The sequence below is a fragment of the Tympanuchus pallidicinctus genome, unplaced genomic scaffold, assembly GCF_026119805.1.
Source record: "Tympanuchus pallidicinctus isolate F22 unplaced genomic scaffold, pur_lepc_1.0 scaffold21, whole genome shotgun sequence".
NCBI classification, from domain to species: domain Eukaryota; kingdom Metazoa; phylum Chordata; class Aves; order Galliformes; family Phasianidae; genus Tympanuchus; species Tympanuchus pallidicinctus.
Window position 1 is genome coordinate 5012868 of NW_026294733.1, and position 18696 is coordinate 5031563.

The 18696-nt window shown below is 55.7% G+C and overlaps 1 protein-coding gene across 13 annotated transcripts in view; it reads left to right on the forward strand.

The window, feature by feature from the left end:
* The first annotated feature begins 296 nt into the window (after window positions 1-296).
* ABLIM3 (actin binding LIM protein family member 3) overlaps window positions 297-18696 on the forward strand; it is a 35033-nt gene continuing 16633 nt past the window's right edge. For 4 of the 13 annotated variants that reach the window (XM_052684779.1, XM_052684780.1, XM_052684781.1 and 1 more), the window contains exon 1: window positions 302-604. In XM_052684779.1, the coding sequence (XP_052540739.1) occupies window positions 592-604 (13 nt within the window). In that variant the 5' untranslated portion in view covers window positions 302-591. Of the gene's footprint in view, window positions 605-18696 lie in introns of all 13 variants that reach the window. The other 9 variants (XM_052684788.1, XM_052684789.1, XM_052684782.1 and 6 more) reach the window with 7 other exon arrangements.

An 18696-nucleotide genomic window follows, 5' to 3' on the forward strand; every position in this document is an offset into this window, starting at 1 on the left:
GATGGCAGCACGGCGGTGAGGGCATCTCGGGGATGCCGGTGGCTGCAGCAGGACGCAGGACAGGGCGCGGGGCCGCGGGCAGGCGGTGCCCAGCAGATGGCGGCGGTGCCGCGGCGGAGCCCCTTAGGCATCCCCGGCCCGGCCCGGCCGCCGCCCCCGGCGCTGCCCCCGGTGCTGCCCCTCCCGGCCCGGTCCCGCACGACTCGGCCCGGCTCGGCTCGGCCCGGCTCAGCCATCCTGGGCTGCTCCGCGGGGCGGGGCGGGCGGGCGGGGAGAGGCGCGGCACCGCGCGGCCCCACACCCCGCTATAAGAGCGGAGCGAGCGGCCGCGCTCCGCAGTGCATGGCAGCGTCGGGCCTGGGGCCGTTCCTCCGGGTCGGTCCGGGCACCCGCCCCGCTGCCGCCACCCTGACCTTGGCATCGGGACAGAGCGGGCGGCGCGGCGCTGGGGATGCCTTAATGAGAACGCGCAGGGACCTCTTCTAGCGAGGGGAGAGGCGACCTCCTCCCCGCTATCGGAAGAAAAAGAGGATTTAAAGAGCGGCTTTGCCCCCCTTTGTTGACTGCGAAGGACAGAGGAGGACCGGCAAGATGAGCACTAGCAGTAAGTACGGCTCTCCCTTCCCTTTGCTATGGGAACAGGGCTGATGTTGCGTGGAGCTGGTGGGGAGGAATCGGAAAGAAAATGTGACACCGGGGCTGACACATCGGATGGGCTGGGTATCTTTTTCTCTGCCTCTTGCTTTCTGACAGGGTATGGCTTTGCTAGTGTTCCCTTCGTGCGGGCTGAGCTGTGGTGCTTATCTCCCCTGAGTACTTCTTGGCTTGCATTTCTGGGCTTGGAGGGCAGATCATGCAGTAAAATGTCGATATGCAACATGGTGAGAGGGAGCCAGGAGCACTCTGCCAGGCAGCAGCCACACTTGCTGATGCTTCTGCCCACATATAAATAGCCATTAGGAGAACAGCCAACGGGGATGAGGAGCAGAGGAAAGGGGTACCCAGGAACTGGGGAGCTGAGCAAAGCACAGATGTGGCACAGAAAAGCATGTGCCTTCTGCAGCTGGGGATGTGGGTGTTTCTATTGTGCGCGGGTGAGAGATGGGGACAGAGGCGTTCATGCACTACGTAAGAATTGCTAAAGAAGCAGAGCATAGAAATGTGCTGCATGAGATGAGAACTGGCACTTGCTCCTGGTTTTGCATCCCTGTTGCAAAGTCTGGAAAGATTGATCCAGTCACAGTCAATGTCTTCTCATTGCTGTGAGGGTGTGTGACAGCTGTGTCCACCTTGCTAGCAGACCTCTGGCCTTTTCCTTTAAAAGCACATGGCACCGAGCCCCCAGAGCTGCTGCTGGTTGCCACCTGCCTCCTGGGACAAGGTCCTGTCCCTCCTGAGTGTCCTCACAGCTGTGTGGAGTGAAGAGGCAGAAAGTAGCAGAGCAGTGACTTCTCTGTCCCTTTGGTGTGCTGAGGTTTCTCAACCTGAGATCTTGGGGTGGTTCCCAAGCAAAACACCGTGAAAAATGTCTTGGCATGCTGCAAGCAACAGAACAGGTGATTCCAGATCTGTAGGGCTGTGTTAGAGGTGTGAACGCTTTCCAAGTGCCCTCTGCATGAGCCATGCCTGTGGCAGGAGTGGTGCCCTGCTTGGGGGCAGTGAGGTTGGCAGTGCCCAGGTAGGGACTGCTGGGGACCCCTTTGTTCCCAGCACTATGGGATGCCTGGTAGCAACTGGGTTATGAGTAATGATAGTGGGTCTGGTGCAGAGGACTGCAATGCTTCTCAGTGTTTGCTGGGGTCAATGATTGTGGTGGCCAAGTAGGGCTTTTAGGCTTCTTCTAAGCCAATTCCAACAAATGTGTGTTAGCTCCTCCTGGGGGTTCCTTTCCAGCTCTTAATAGCCAGCTTGGATGCTGACAGTGATAAGGGTTGTTTATGGTGCCAGCGTATCGTAAGTATCTGATTACACCACAAAACTTCACTTATTCCTCTCCCACGTGGGGGGAGTGGTGCCAGCAGAGCCACACGTGCATCCTGCCTGGTGCTCTCCTGCGATTTGATGGGGAGGAGGCCACCAGGTTGGGGGGTGGGGAGCTGGAGCCCCCTGAAAGCCACATCTCCTCCTGCCACCAGCTCACTCAGTGCCCCTGGGGGCATCGCTCAGCCATGCCTTGGCTTCTGAGTTTCCCAGCAGCAGACTGGCACTGTGGGTCTTGCCTGAGCCTTCGGATGGCTTTGCTGAAGTGGTGCCATTTCCCTTTCCCAAGTAGCTACGTGGTTTGGTGAGATGTGGGAAGCTGCTCCAGCTGCAGTTTGCTTGCAGTGCTGTGGGTTAATCACTGGGGGTGGGCACTCCTTGGAACAACACCTGTACAAGAGCTGTGCAAGGCAACAGGCACTACCCTGCTGAGCTTCCAGGCTTTTGCAGACAGCTGAAGGCTCAAAGCAGAGCTTGTCATACCCACATTCTGGCTTGTCTGTTCTTAGCAATGGCATGATCCTCTCCCAGCTGGTACTGAGAGCACGGGCAGGACTGGGGCTTCCACTTGTGTGCTCTATGGCTGCTGAAAGCTGTCTAGCTTCTTCTCTGCCCAGCCTGCAGCCCTCAGGCCTGTGTGTGCCTGCTGGAACCCTTGGCATCCTCTGTGCCATCTGGCTGTCACCCTGCGGTGCCTGGCTATGACCTGCAGTGGCTCTTGCAGCCCTTTTCCAGCAGCTGCTGGCTCAGGAGCTCACTACCACTTGTTGGCTGTGGAGCAGCTCTACTGCTCTCAGCAGGGATTCTCTTGTCTGTGAGGGAGGGCTCTGAAGCAGAAGGGCTGTGCCTGCAGGTCAGCTATGCTCAGCCTCCCAAGCCTGGTCTCTGTCCTGATGCTCGAGATGCTGCTTATGTTGATGTTGGAGGAAAAAGAGAGGATGTCATCACCTTACACAGTGGGACTTGCTTTGCACCCAGGGTTGGAGGACCTCTCCTCTCCCATTGAGCAGAGAAGGCAAAGCCATGTGAAAACTCTGCTGTTAAGGGGCAGAGGAGAAGGCCCTTGATCCTGGGTGTAAACTCATACCCTGAGGCTGCAGAGTGAGAAGACCTGAGGGTGCAGAGTTGTGCTGTCTGGGAACACAGCCTCCTGGCACACGGCTGTGAGCGTTTGGAGGGCACTATGTTGATATTTACATTCACTCTGCTATTTATACTTCCCACTCTGGTTAGCACTGCTAATTGGTTGCAAATGGATTCATGCATTCCTAACCAGGTCCATCAGTGCTGCATTTCTGCCGAAGCTCGATCCTGTGGTACAAAGTTTTGCCCTAGACAACATCCCCTTAAAAATCACTCCAGAACCTCCTGAGCTCTGGGCTCCAACCCTTCCCTGAGTAGCTGGGGCAGGAAAAGCCCATCCATCCCACCCTGCTCCCTTGGAGTGGCTGTCACCTGTTGGAGCATGGGGAGGTCTGTGGGGGCTTTGGTATGTGAGGTGGAAAGTTTCCCCAGACCATCCCATCCTGGCACCTCTCAGATCCCCCTGCAACAGCTCTGCTGGTCTCAGAAGGCCCAGAAAGGAGGTATGAGGAAAAGCCGGCCAGTACGGCGCTTGGGCAGAAAGGCTTCATGACACACTGATGAATGTAACGTGTTTGCCTGGTTATTTTTGTCTTTCCTAAGTCGTGTTCCCTGTTGCATGATGATCCACTAAGCGTAATTACCCAGTAATCTGCAGGCACATGTGGTTACAAGGTGTTTACCAGCAAACTCTATTAAGTCCCTGTGTAATTAAAGAGGAATCACACAGTACCGTGCATCTCCAGGAGCCTCAGCCCTTCCCCATAAGCTCACCAGGTTGGGGAGGTTCTGCATCTCCCACAGAGCAGGGCAGGACGTGCTAAGGAGGCTGTGAAGCTGCTGAAGGACCCATTGATACGATGCATCGAAGTCCTCTCTTCTCCTTGAGCTTGCAGTGCCAAAGAGATCTCCTGCTTTTCAATACCCAGCCCTCTGCTGCCACCAACATCCCAGTACAAATCCTCTCCTTCCTCCTGCGCAGCCAACCAAAGGGACAACTGTCAACGGCATTCACTTCGGTGCCAGAAAATTCAGCGCCCGCGCAGTCTCTCTGTCCCCAGGCTGGTGGATGGTCTTTGGGTGCTCCTGCAAACCCTCTTTCTTGGCAGTTTGCCCTTCAAAGAGCAGAAGCCATGGAAAGTGGCCCTGCAGTCCAATGAAGTGCATGCTGTAAAGTCAATTGAAGCAATTGAATTATTTCAAGGGCCTGCCATGCTCTTATAAAATAAATAGCAAGTTTTCTAATGACAGAGTGACGATTGGTTTAGCCAGATAATTGTATTTGTGATGCCAGCAGGCTGGACTAAAGACAGACTGTCCTGTTATCAGCGTGGTGCTGCCCTTGTGCTCAGCAGAGCTGCGAAGGAGCGAAGGCAAAGCCACCAAGTTCCTGCCAGACCCCGCAGTCCTATCATGATGATGCCATAATGAAGTGCTTGGAACATCTAATCAGATATTTTTAGACTAAATACATCAGTGCCTCTCGGTTGTAAGTGCTGCAGTACCTCTGGAAGGCATCCTGGGGGTGGGCTGGAGGTGGGAGAGAAATGGGATAGGGAGGAGGGTTTTGTGAGGTGGATGGGGACAAGGAGTGACTGCAGCAGGTGGAGGGAAGGCAGAGCTCGACTCCAGATGTTTCAGCCCCAGAAAGCTTGCTCAAGTGCCCTGAAGAACAGCCCCATTGGAAACACTTCCCCTTCCAGAAAAGGGCTGTCTCTGAAGCTTAATAGCACCAAACTGAGCAAGTGTGGCAGCAGACTTGAGCATATGGTTCCCATATATTTGATGGCGGTTCAGATTTTTGATAGGCTGTAGTTGATAGAGGCTTTTTCCAGTTCTGGCATAGCCCGAATGCCTTATCGTTATCAGCCACAAGCCCAGGGCTGGGAATTGACGTGCTTTCTCTGCTGCCTGGGGCAGAGTTCTGAAAGAAAGAGGAGCCAATATGATTTCCTTACGCAGCCTTCCTGACCTTCCTTTTTTCTTACCCGTTTTACCTTGGCAAAGTCCTTCTCTGAGCCTCGAGCATTGCTTGTTTTTCTCTTCTTGCACGTTCTGCTTTACTCCTATCTTGAAATGTTTTTGAAGCTTGGACAATTGGAGAAATCCTCAGGAGGAGGGCATTGCAGAGGAGCGGGAACATGTAAGAGAACAGTACGTGTCTGCAGCCATCCTGCTGACCTCCTTCTTTGCAAGGAGTGCCCCACAGTAGGGAGCACCAGGCTGCCTTGTTGGTGCAGTGCCACCCCGGAGCCCTTCTCAGATCTGAGTCCATTACAATCTGAATTCAGGTTCTGGGGGTTGACCTGTTCTCACAGCAGTGAGCTGCAGCAAGGTTCCTCAGCACAAGGGGATCGTAACCTAGCACAGGACTGGAGGTGTGAGCCCATAGGTGCCCACACCAGGCTCTGCAGTACCACGCCTGCACAGCACATGTAGCATCTCACAGAAGCGCAATGCAAGCGCTGCTCACCTTTCCCACCCCTGTGCTGTGTACCCTCCAGCCCTGGAGGTGTTGCTTCTCCTCATACATCCATTCTTCTGCCAGCCTCGATGCAGGCATCCCACTGAGGGCTGTCCTGCCCGGGGCAGTGGCAATAGGGATCTATTTATAAACAGCTGAGGTTGGGCTGGGCCGGTCCCTGGCTCAGCTCCGCTTGCTGGGACATGTCAGGCAGTGTGATGGGGATGTCATGCCACAGCTGCTCCCCAGCCCGGATTCCCTGCACAGGTGGGGGGGCCCAGCAGGGTGGCGGCGCGAAGGAGGCTGCTTCCCCCTTGGCCAGGGATTTGTCTTCTGAAAGTTTTAAAAGAGGAGGAGGAGGACAGGAAGCTGTGTGAGAGCCTGCTACTGTAGCACGGCAGGAGCTTCCTTTGAGCCCCAGGGCTGCTCGGGAGGTGACTGCATCCCCTGGCACCCCCCTTCCAAACCAAGGGCTTGCCTTAACCCTGGCAGGGCTGCTCCCTGCTGCTGCCCTGCCCTCCACCTGCTGCTCTGAGTCACCAAATGCTTGCAGGTTAAATCACCCCTGTCTGCAGCACTGCCCAGCTGGGGTTGTGAGCAGCTTCATCACCTGGCTGTGCCATGCCAGAGCTGTGGGGTGCCTGGGGATAGGCTCTGTGCCAGCAGGGCTCTGAGCTGCTAGGAGAGACCCAGGGCAGGTGCCTGTGGCTCGAGCTTTGTTTGCAATCTGGACATCAATGATCAGGTGCGGAGTGCAGCGGAGGTGTGGGGAAGCTCCCCTTGGCTGGGGCAGGTCCCAGAGCAGGGAGCCAACCACACTGCTCTCAGCAGCCCCCAGAATGCAGTCCATAAGGGCAGGGCAGACAGGCGTGCTGCATGGCTCAGTGCCGGCTTTTGCTGTCAGCTCTGCTCCAGATTTTCGCTCTCTCTGCTCAGATTGCAATCCTCAGAGTGTAATAGGGTGCTTCCCCGGCTCTGCACAGCCGCTGTCTGCTTGGATCAGAGTGCCGGTCCCTGCCAACCCTGCCTGCACTCTGCTGGTGGCACAGGGGTGCCCCTGCCTAACCACCCCCACCTCAGCACCTCTTGGCTCTTGAAGGATGGAAAAGGGGGGGCAAGGTAAGCTGAGCTCTCTCCAGCTGCTATAAATAGCTGCGTCACCCACGTCATCTGAGAGTTCTGTGCCTGGGCTGGGGCTCCTGGGTGCACTTGAACCAATAGAGGAGGGCTCTGGCTGCTGCTGGAGGCACAGAGTGTTGTCACGTTAGTGCCCAGTGGGATGCTGCTCAGGCTGTACCTGGCCTGATCACAGCTGGCACAGTCTGCAGCAGGGACCTGCTGCAGAAAGCACTGGGCAGAGCCCATCAGCTCTCACCAAGATGCTGGGGTGTGTGTGGGGGGCACAGGTGGAGGATTCCTTGTTATTCAAGGCAGATTTGAGGGAGGAGGCTCTTCTGTAGGGAGTGATCAGATCAGAGAGAGAAAAGTGGTTCTCCTTGTGCTGTTGAAGTGCATTTGAGGTTTCTGAGTGCTTTTGCACTCCCTCTGGGTTGGGGTTCTCTAGGGATCCTTGGTCATCGTGATGTCACCCAGGCTGTCTCCCAGGATTCAGATTTTTGGGGTGCTCCCAGGTGCAGATTTTGGGACACGTCTTTGTGTTTGTGGCACATCTCCCACTTCTTGGGATCTCAGGCTTCTTGATCACAACGTGCATGGGTGCACAGGGAGATTCACAGCCATCTTCCCAGCATTGGAACTTTCCTGCTTCTGCCTACAGACACCGGGACACCAGTCTGGGTGAATCCCAACTCAGAGCCCTTAACCAGTGGGAAAACATTCCTGAACCCATCTGCATCTCCTGCAGAGGGGCCTGGCTGTGCTGCCCCAGCATCTGTCTCAGCCATCCCCAGGAACAGTGTGGTCTTCTGTCCAGGCAGAGCTGTGCAACGCAGTGTGTGCATTCTCCATTCCTCTGTTTCTTTTTTTCTTGCTTTTTTTTTTAAAGTCACTGTCTGCGTGGAGAGTTATGTGGTGATGACAGTTTGTGATGGGTTACATACAAAATCCCTTGCATCCCTGAGGATGCTACCAGTTGAAAGCTTTTATGACATTTTAAAAATAGCCACAGAGAGGGAGAGAATGAGTAGATGGATGGGTAGGTGGATCCCTAATAAGGAGAGAAGAGGAAACAGCAAGAGGGGAATGGAAAGACTTCAGTGAACGGCATGCGAGTGACTGCTGGGAGAGGGGGTGGTGTGGTCATACCGAGCTGCTGAGCTGCGTGCCCAGCAGGAGTGGGAAACCCTATAAAAAGCCTGGATCTGAGCTATGCTCCCTGCACATGTCAGAGGGAGGGATGGGGCAAGCATCAGTGTGAGCTGTCTCTCCTGCATGCACTCACTGTGTTCTACAAGTAGCTGTTAAAAATAATCCCTGACTCGGGCTGGCTTCTGCTCTGGTGTGGTTCCCAGAGCATCATCTGTGCTTCCCTCCCTGCTGCAGGGATCGAGCTGAGAACTTCCCTGGGAGCTGACAGACAGGGCTGGCCCTGGCGTTCCCCAAATGTTCGATTCCCAAGTAGGCTGTGCTCTAGGAAGGGGAGGAGGCTGCTTCTGTCTTGTGTTCCCCCCCTCCTGCTGCCAGCTCACAGCACCCGGAGGCAAAATGTGGGGTTGGGGCTGTGGTCAAGGGCACAGCATCCCCACACTGCATGGAGCAGTGATTCCACTGTGGGACAGCCCTGCTCTGCCTCCCATCACTGCTGGTGCAGCTCTGCAGCCCTCGTGGCAGCTCTACCCATCACTCAGGGAAGATTATACTGAGTGTTTCCAAGAAATGCTAATTGCTTTGGCTTGCACTTGGCACAGCAGAGCCATCGGGCACTCGGAGCTCTGAGTCAGCTCAGAGATCTGCCAGATCCTTGCTCTCCTTCCCCCAGAGTCAGCAGAGCTCTGCTGTGGCCGTGCTGCTCCCTGCATCCCTGATCCCACAGAGCTGTGCCTGGTGCCCCACCTGTGGGACACTTGGGGTCCTGGCACCTGGGACATGGGATGGCAGGAGCTTCCTGTCTTGGGAAGCGCATGGCACTTGTCCTGCAAGAGAGTCTATCAGCACCCTTCTATCCTCCCTGAGCCCTTCTGCTGCTGCCCTGCTGTCCTGCCCCTGGCAATTAAAGTCCTGTGAAGCCAGGCAGGCTGCTGGGAAGCATTTCTTGGCTGTGCCCCCACTCAGGCAGCAGGAAAGCAGCACTAACAAGAGTCCTCTGTCCAATGTGCCAGCCTGTCACATCCAGGCCATCTAGCTCTGCTCCCCCATGGTTGCTTTTCCCATGTGTGTCAGCAAGGCACAGAACTAGGGAAGCTGAAGAGCGTACTCCTGGTCCTGTGCTTCCCTCTCTCAAAGGGTCTGCTTTTGCTCTCCATTGAAATTCTGCAGCTCACAGCTTTATTTAGTGCTGTAGCAGAGGAGCTGCAGCCCAAACTCAGCTTAGGTGCGTGCTGTCCTCACCCTGCCCATAACCTGAGTGTGGTGGCATCCCACACTGCACCCGGTGATGCTGTGAGCCCCTGGGGTGTGGACAGGGGGAGGTGTGGGAGTGTCCCAGTCTGAGTGTCCCAGAGCATCCCTCAGGTGTGGGGTGAATCGGGGCCTTGCTGAAAGGTCATTTGTGGCTATCCTGGCTCATGATGTCCCACATGGCTCTGGTGGCACAAAGGGTCTGATTCAGAACATAGTTTTGCTCCTTGGCAGGCAGTCCTTAGCTCATTTGAGCTGAGAGCACGCACAACAAAGTCTGTGTTGATTATCCCTCATGAAAGGGAACTTGTTCCCTGAAAAATGCCAATTCTGTTGGGCATGCTGACTGCCCGTTAATTGGCACTAATGAGGAGCTGGAAGGTGGCTTCTAGGGATAGGCAGGCTGCGCTGATATGTTCGGGGATGGGAGCAGTGACCTCAGTGTGGGCATGCTGAGCACTGGGCCTGGGCTGTGCTGGACAACATCACCATTCTCCTGCCTGCACGGGCAACACTTAGCCCAACCTGGAGCAGAGAACGTGGAGGGTTAAGAGAATCTCTGGTGCTTACTGTACACAGATGGATTTATTTACGTTTATATGCAGAGAGGTGGGAGAGGGGGGGCTGGACTCCCACTGTTGCAGTCCCCACTGGGAGCACAGTGCTGCTGGGCAGCAGCACCCAATGCCAGGCTTGGTTGTCTGCCTCCAGCCCAAGCAGCAGAGGTTCTCTGCCTTTTTTCTCCAGGCCCTGATGAAAGGCACTGAAGGCTTTTAGCAGCAGACAGCCGTGTCTGCCCGCCCGCCGCTCCTTGCGCTGGCAGCCCCCCCCCCGTGCTTTTTGAAGTCAGTTTCTGGGCGTATGCAGAAGCCAAGGAGAGCATGAGAGTGGGAAGGAGGAGGGGAGGATGATGTCTGTGCAAACCCCTGCCTGTACCTGGGGGAGCTCATTGTTTAGCAGTGCTGCTCCCTCATCTTGCCACATTGTCCCCTTCACACCCAGCGTCCCCAGCCCCCTTGTGCCAGCAGCAGGGACACCCCATGTCCACACATGGAGGTCCAGAATGCAGCTGGGGATATAAAGCACAATCTGAAAGCATCACTCCCCTGACAACCAGCTGTGGAGAAGACAGACCCACCCTCATGGGGCTGGGATCAGACCCACAGCTTGGCTGATCCCCCTGTGCTGGAGGAAGGAGGGAGGTGCTGAGGAACTGGACACAACTGCCTAGGCTCTCACTACTTGTTGCTTTAAGGGTGTCTCTGATGTGAGGTTCTGTCCCAGAGTGTGGGAAGGGCTCCTCCTGGCTCTGTAGCAGAGCAATGCCTCCACATACCTGTATAGGATGTCCTGCAGCATAGCCTCAGGCCACCAGCAGGGGAATGGCCCTGGAGGGAACTTTTGGGACAGCTGCAATGGGGGCTGATGGGCACCATCCCAGTGGTATAGCTCAGTGCACACCCTGGGTCACATCCCTAGAGGTCATCCCAAGGTGAGCACTGAAAGGCAGCTCTCCTCCTCCTCCTCCTCCCCCCCCACGTCCCTGTGCTTTCTTGCCCCGTCACTCCCTCCTGCTGCAGCCTTCCATTACTGCAGACCTGTCTCCCCTTCCTTCTTTTTGGCTTTCCCCCTTTCTTTCCTCTCTTCCCTTTTTTCTCCATCAGCTTTGTTCGCTCTGGCTGTGTACCGGCGTTGCCATGACGACTGCTGGAGCATCTCTGCATCCCGCAGTAGCGGTCCTGCACCCACCCCAGCCCTGGGGAGCAGCAGGATGCCCTCCTGGCCCTCAGAAGGACAGCCACCCCCTCCTGCCAGGGTGGGCTCATTGGAGACACCTCTGCAGCACATCCTCTGTGCAGGCGGGGATGGAGCAGAGCATGGAGTGTTACTGCTGGTCTGGATGGGGCCATGCAGCTCCTTGTGCAGGGGCTGGGAGGGGTGCTGACAAGGCCAGGTGTCTCTTCATGAGCTGTGTTCTGGTTTTTGGGACATGAGCTGAGCCACGGCTTGGAAGCAGAGTGTGTTTTGTGTCTCTGGTGCTGCTTTGCAGACAACATTTTCTTTCAGCATTTGTCAAAGCTTCCGTGCCCCTTTCATGAGATAATTAGGGTGACGTGTTATTAGTTGGTTACTGGGGGAAAAATATATTTACTGAGGATTTATTCTGGAAACAACATTAATCTCCTGTATAGTTGCTAAGTCCCCATACATAATCTGGTTTTGATAATCAATTGCTATTGCAACCTCCCTTATAAATCTCAATTAAATGCACATTTAATTCACATAAAGTTGCCAAACTTGCTTGTACATTTCTGTCCTGCTGTTTGCCGTAGGCAGCTGTCTGTGTATGTAGCTCAAGTCTGTTTATCAGCCAACCTGAAACCAGAGCATGCTTTGCCAAGGAGAGTGGCACCGCTCCTCTCCCATGGTCCTACAAGGAGATCCCTGCACATCCCAGCTCCTTCTGGCAGAGCTGCACAAACACAAGTGCTCTGCAAACATTGGCGCACACAGCCCTTCCCCTGCTGTTCTTTGTGCTGGGTTTGCAGTGGGGGAGCAGCAACGTAGAATATCCTGAGTTGGAAAGGACCCATAAGGATCATCCAGTCCAACCCTTGCAGCCTTTCTGTGCACAGCAAGGCTTGGATGGAAACCCAGGGCTGGGGGGGGGGCTCTGTGGGGCCCTGACCACCCCGGGCCAGCAGCAGGGACATCTCAAGCAGCAGCCAGGTCGGAGTGGAAGGAAGCGGGGGCTGTTGTGGGGCGAGGCAGTTGGCCTCAGCTAGCAGGATGTGTCCCGGCCAGCTTCCTTTGGAGCTGCAGGGAGATTCCAGCCATGAACTGCTTCTCATTGGGGCCATGGTGATTTATTTCATCCTTGTGTTTTTGCAAAAAGCGTGCAGTGAGCTGTGTTGGTGTGCACCCTGGAGAGGGAGCAGGACAAGGTTTGTTCAGGCAGAACTCGGGGCCACCGCTCCGTGGCATCTACCAGGGGACACGCAGACAGACTGGGCAGGAGCATGCACACCTCTGCTGCCATTCTCGGCATTGGCTTTTGTATCTCACCTGTACCCCAGGTGCTGGAGCTGATGCTCCCTGCAGCACAGCTTGCCTGCTGCTGCCACGTGCCAGTGGGGGGTGGCTGGAGCTGTGACAGCCTCAGTGACAGGGGATCGTGCTAGGGGAGCCATAAAAGAAATGATGAAGCTGTTGAAATTGCTGGGAAGATGTCTACTAAGATCTCTTCCTGAGCCTGGCTGGAGCCCAGCTTGCTAATTATGGTGATAGGGGAAATACACAAACATACAGATGGCACAAAGAACAAAAACTGCTGTCTTTTAATATTGAAAGCTCTGCTTCCGGCCAACTGCAACCAACACATGGCAGGAGATAAAGGCTAACAGCTTTGGGCGAGACCGATGCGTGCCGACAGCCTGCATGGGAGCTGCAGGATCCCTGCAGAGCCCCACACGGCTGTGTCTCACCTGGGCAGCAGTGTGGCCATCCCCATTGCTGCTCTGGCTGTCCTTGCTGACCTCTGTGGTTGCAAGGGCCTGAGTTATAGTTTATAAAAGATGCTCTGTCCCACACAGCTTTAGCATAACCCCTGGTGCAATGGATAGGGTGGGGAAGACACCAGGAGACAGCCAGGTGTCCTGCCAAGCTGTGCAGAGGGAGCAATCTTTTTATGACCACTTAACAGCTCCATTTGCTACCTTCAACAGAATTAGAGCAGGGATTATGTTAGATTAAGGAAGGCAGTAAACACCCTCTGTGCTGCCCATGTAACCCGCAAGGACCACGCGGGGGCTGTGCTGAGCCCTTGTCCAAAGGCTGGCTTGCACGGCCTTTGTGGGATATCCACACTGAATGACTGCAGGTGTGCTTTGTCTCTTCTGCTGTGGTTTGGTTGCTTAGCAGGGATGTGGCAGTGTCCTTCACACCGCAGCTGTGGGCAATGGAGCGCCCCTCCCAAATCCCAGTTGTTTTAGCCAGCACCTTCCTGGGATATAAGAGCGGAGAGAGGAATGCGAGCCTGCTGGGGAAGCTCCTGGTGCCGTTTTGCTGCCAACCCCGAGCTGTAATTCATCCCCAGGAATGGCACTGGCTGCGCGGCGGCTGGTCTGCAACCGTCAGCCTCCGAGCACGCGCCGGTGGCAGTGAGGTCGCCCTGTAACGTACACCCCTTTGTGTCCTATTCATGGGGAGAGTGTCCCCTCTGTGACGCCGGCGCTCGCTTTGCCAGCTGTCACCCCCAGTCCGAATTCCCATTTTGTTGCATTCATATCTATACCGTGTCTCTGAGTAGAGATTTGATTTCAAGTTCCCTCCCTGGAGTAGAAGGAGTTAAAAATAGCAAATCCACCACCCCTCATTCCCTGGCTATGACGCAGTCTCCCAGGTTGGAATTACAATGCCAGCACGAATACGGTCTAAAATAAAACAAATGAGCGTATTACACTCTGCAGAATGAGAGAACGAGCTCCGTGTCTGGAGCGATGACATGGAGGAGGCTCTGCCTTCTACCCTGTGCCTGCAGAAAGCAAGAATTCATCTCTCTTGCAGTGCTTGTATTGGCCAGATAAATGATGCTATGCACGGAGCGATTAGCAGAGTAATAGAGGAGGCATTCAGCCCATCAGGGAATCAGCGGATCGCAGAAGAAACAGGAAGAAATTAGCTTAGTGCATTACAGTTTAGAGCTGTCTTCTTTGAGCACCAGCCGCCTTCCAGGCAGCATCCAGATGCTGAGCTGTTAGCTGTGCTGGGACACGATACATCAGCAAGAGCAGGGTGTGGGTATCAGCCTGCTTCCAGCTCACCTGATGGGGCTCTTTCTCTGATCTGGGTTAGAGAATCCTAAATCCCCCCATTTCTCGCTCTCAGACACTGCCCCAGTTTAAAAAATGCTGGCTCCTGGCTTGCTTTGTAATACTTTAAATATAGCATCCTTTATGTTTTTTGATGTACGCACCATATGTTTTGAAAACTGCAACAAAATCCGTGGCGCTCGTGGGTGGAGGTTGAAGGGAAAAAGCATTTCCATACGGGAAGCCGCAAATACGAAACACAGCAGCAAACAGAAAATCCCTCCGTGCAGCAGCCAGCAATAAGCTCCTTTCTGCCCCGGCTGCCTCAGTGCATGCGAGGGGCCGTGCCGAGCGCTTCCACTGTGTCAGCCCCTCTCTCAACCCGGCGCTGACTCCTCGAGTTCTGTCTCCACCACGCACATCTGGAGCCCCTGACTGGAGGACCCCTGGGCATCCGTGCACGTGGACACCCCAAACCTGCCCAGCCCACCGACAGCAGAAAATAGCACTGTGTGGGCTGGGGCTGGGCTCAGTCTGCAGCCAAGGCGCTGTCAGAAGCTGCTGGGTGAGTGCTGTGCTGCTGCAGCTCACCCACTTGTCACGCCTCATGAATAAAATCCGGGGGAGGTGATGGGCTCCTGCCGGCCCCAGGCTGCTTCCTTGTGGGCCAATTCATGGTCACTGTCACCCTAGGCAGGCTGGAGAGGGGGTGGCAGCAGTGAGGAGGGGGCTGGTGAGACACACATAGGACCACTAAGGTCACCCTCGTGTCTCTGTGCCCACTTGGGATGCAGTTCTCAGCCTGGTTTGGGGAGCAAGCAGGGCTGGAGCTCCCGTGCCGTGGGTGCGTGGTGCATCATCAGCGCAGGACACACTCATCCGCCTCACTCCGCTGCGCTCATACACAATTTATTGGTATCTCTAGCAGCCTGGGCAAGATTTTTAAGCTGAACCAGATGTAAGGATGAAATTCCATCGTCAGCTTCGCAGCAGGGATCCCTCCTCGTCCGCCTCACACAAACCTTCCTGCAGCCCAAAGTGCTGAGCTGGGGAGCGCCACACATCTGTGGGGCCAGCTGTGGTGGCAGCTGGGCAGTGGCAGGGCTGGGTACGTGGTGGCTCCTGTCCCCGTGTGTCACCCTGTGTCTCTCCTGCTGATGATTGCTCTGAAGGGTGGCTAAGCCCTCTGCTTCCAGAGGTGATCCCTCAAGAGAAGCCTGTTTGGACTCTCTGGGCTGAAATCCAGCATTCACACATCCTCCCAAGTGAAGGGCTGATGTGTGTGTGTGTGTGCCGCTGTCTGCTGGGCACTGCATGGTGCTCTCAACTTCCACTCAGGCAAGCAGAGCCCCGGGCAGTGCATGTGTGCTTGGGTTCAGCCCTGGGGATGCCTGTGTACTGCATTCCCTCTGCCTCACACACACGTGCCTCACCCTGCTCTCTTTTTCTCAGCAGCAAAGAGAATGGATAGCTGCTTGTCCAGCCCTGCTGGCCTATGCCATGTCCCCACTCCTGTCTTTAAGTGACTCTCCCCCAGCAGATAAAGCTTGTAGGTGCTGGGCAGAGATGCTTTGCCTGAGCTGCAGCACCACAATAAGGCCCCTCTGCAGATTCCCTTTGCAGCCTCGCCCTGCCCTCACATCTCTCCTCCCACCAGCTCCTGCAGTTTCCCTCTGTTTCCCTTTTGGCACGCTGAACATGCACATCCACATCATGTCTGAGGCTTGGCCTAATGCTCCCTCATTTCTTCTGGTTCAGCCTGAAGGCTTTTGCTCTTCAGCTGGAGCAGCTCAGAGTCCCAGGATGCATGCAGCCAGTCCTCAACCCTCAGCCCACTGCCAGCACTGCTGCTCCCGCCTTGCCGCTAGGCCTTCAGTGCAGCATCCTTGCTCCTGCTTGGAGGCACCTGAGGCAGAACCCCGGGCCACCTGCTGTCACCCAGGGACTGCCATGCTGTCCCCTGCCATTCAGTGTAAGTCCCTGCTTCAGGCTCACTGTGGTTCCTGCCCTGGGCAGTGAAGCATTTCAGCCATTATTAATTAAAATGCAATCTATCCTTTCTCTTCTTCTCCCCAAGCAACGAAGAACTGCTAAAATATTCTCAGGGATAATAGGGAGGGGAATTAAATAGTTACTGTGAAATTCAAGCTGTGCCTTTTGGAGATTGATTGCTGCTCCTGGAGCCTCCGATTCCCCTTTGAGTACTGTGTACCCACAGTCAAGCTCTGTGCAGACACCATGCCAGCATCAGTGAGATGCACAGCCTGCCTGCAGACATCATACCCCAGGTTCTTGGAGAGGCGTCTCTTTCTTTCTTTCCACAGGGGTGAGTGGTGGTGGCTGCTTTTGTCCCATGGGGACGAGAAGCACCCAGTTTCAGGGAATGGGGGGCTCTGCTGCTGCGATGCCTGCAGGCAAGCAGTGCAGTGGCACCTGGCTGCAACGGCAGTTCAAGGAGCTCTGGTTGCCATGACAAGCTGAACAAGTACTGGCTAGGAAAAAGGACCCCAGCAGCGCTTAGTGGGGATGGGAGCGAGGCAGTGGGCACGGCGGGTGCACACACCTACATGAGCTGTGCATGGCCAGGGGGACCAGTGTGGGTCCAAACTGGGGATGGGGCTCCCAGGGCTACGTGCTTGACCTGTGAGCAGGACTGCCTTTCCTGGATGATGTTTGCATCAGTGGTGCTCTGGGTGTGCCCGTGTCACGGTGACCCTGGTGGTGACGATGCGGGGCTGCCAGCACGGGTGTGAGCTGAGCGCTTTCTTTTGCTGTGCTGTCCCACATCGAGGTCCCCATGTTTCCCAGCAGCATCAAAAAATGGAGCAACAGCTTCTTTCTCTCCTTCTTGGCAATCTGGACATCAATCTCCGGGCAGGGGTTCTTCCAGCAGCCCCTCACCCAGTACAGCCCACATCCCTTGTTGCTCGGGGTCTGCCTGTAGGTTGGGCTGACCCCGCAATGGGTCCCTGGACTCCCCTGGTCCTGGCAGGGAAGTAAACATCCTGCAGGCTGGGGCTGGGTCAGCGTGGGGGACAATCGCCAGCTTCCTCAGTGCTCACGTTTAGAGAATAATTTCCATGAACACAGCCAGGAACTAACTCAGCTGCACAGGCAGGGCCCAGAATATTCGCTGCTCTGTCTGTTTTCTCCTGTTTCTTTCTGTTCTCTTTCCTTTTCTCCTTATCCCCACCCCCAAGCCCTCCATAGCAGTGCCTGACCTCCCTCCTCTCTTTTCAGGCTGGCAGCAATGTTTCCTCCAGGGCAGCTCCCTGCTGTACCCTTGCCACTAGCACAAGGCTGGTGCCACCTGTGTCACCCATAGCAGCAGTGACAGCATAGCAATGACACCATGATGGTGACAGCTTGCCGCCCTTTCCCAGCTGCAGTGTGACGTTACCCTGGGGACCCCCAGGGCTGGGATCTGGGGAGCAGAGCAGTAATGCAGGACCCATCCCCACTAATTGCACCCACATCCCATATCCTGCTGCCACCACCCCTGGCACCCACATGTTGTTTATGTCCTGTGTCTCACCGAGGGAGGTGGAGAAACAGTGTAGGGCAGGTGGATCAGTAATTGGCTGTGATCAGATTAGGGCTGGATTAGGGTGGTGGCACACTAAGGACTCGCTGTAAGCTGTAGATGGCCGCTGGGATCCCAGCCCAACCTACTCTGCATTTCCTAATGATGCTGTGCTCAGAGTCCCCCAGCTATTTCAAGGCAATTTGGTGACCTTCCAGCTGGGTCCTGGTGCACTGTAGCTGGGATGCGCACATCTGCACTGTGCCTCACCAGGCTGTGCACAGCCCCAGTGCCCTTCCCCAACAGCAGAGCTGGGCACAAGCACACCCACTGCACCACCCAGCTCCCAGCTCATCCATCCCTTCCTCCCACAGCATTTTTACAACCATGGCCGAGCTCCTCCCACCCTTGGCCACCGCAGGACGGGCCCTCAGCCCCACTGTGATGAGAAACTCACATCCACACCTTCCACCCTTCCTCTCCACAGGGGCAGCAGGGCTCCTGCAGCGATGGGAAATCCTGCTCCTCGCCTACCACTGCTCTTCTGCTCTGTCTGCAGAGTGAGGGGATTTGGGCTCCTGTCCCCAGGGTGCAGCCTCTCCCTCCCCATCTCCCCGCAGGGTCTCCTTCATGCTCCCCAGCCCACCTAGCACAGCACATCCCTGACCTCTCTCTTAGCACGGACGCTTCCAGCAGAATTCCTTCCTGGCCACTCACTGCCACTCCTCAGCCTTGACGCCTCTGGCCTGGCACGCTGCCTTCCTCTTCCCGAGCCGCCCAGCCCCATCCCAGCCTTCACCCCACCCACCCCAGGGCTGCAGCACTGCAGGGTCAGGGTGCCCAGCTGCATCACCCTTCCCAGTGCCACCGCATTCCCACGTTGCAGACCAGCCCCAGCAGCACCCACCTGCCTCAGTTTTCTAGTTATTAATTAAAAGGTGAATGCTTTGCTTTTTTTACAGTCCGAGCATTGTGCAAGTATTAATTAACGGCAATTAATTACATCAGGCCTCCACATCCCCCTGCAGAGATGCTATCTCATAAACATAGTGATAGCAAACACGGTGTTGGGTTGGGTGGGAGCCTCCCATTACCTGTTGCTAATGGTACAAAACCCACCTGCAGCAGTTGCCTAATTGGCCTTACAATTAGAAGTGCTAACAGGCAGGTAGAGGGAGATAGGGGTAGGAGCTGGCCTTTATCCATCTATGCACTGGTGTGCTGCCATGCAGGAAGGGGTGGCACAAAGCTGCTCTGGTGCTGTCCGGGGGCACTGCCTCTCCCCAGCGCAGGCTCTCAGCCCCTTGTTTGCATACAGC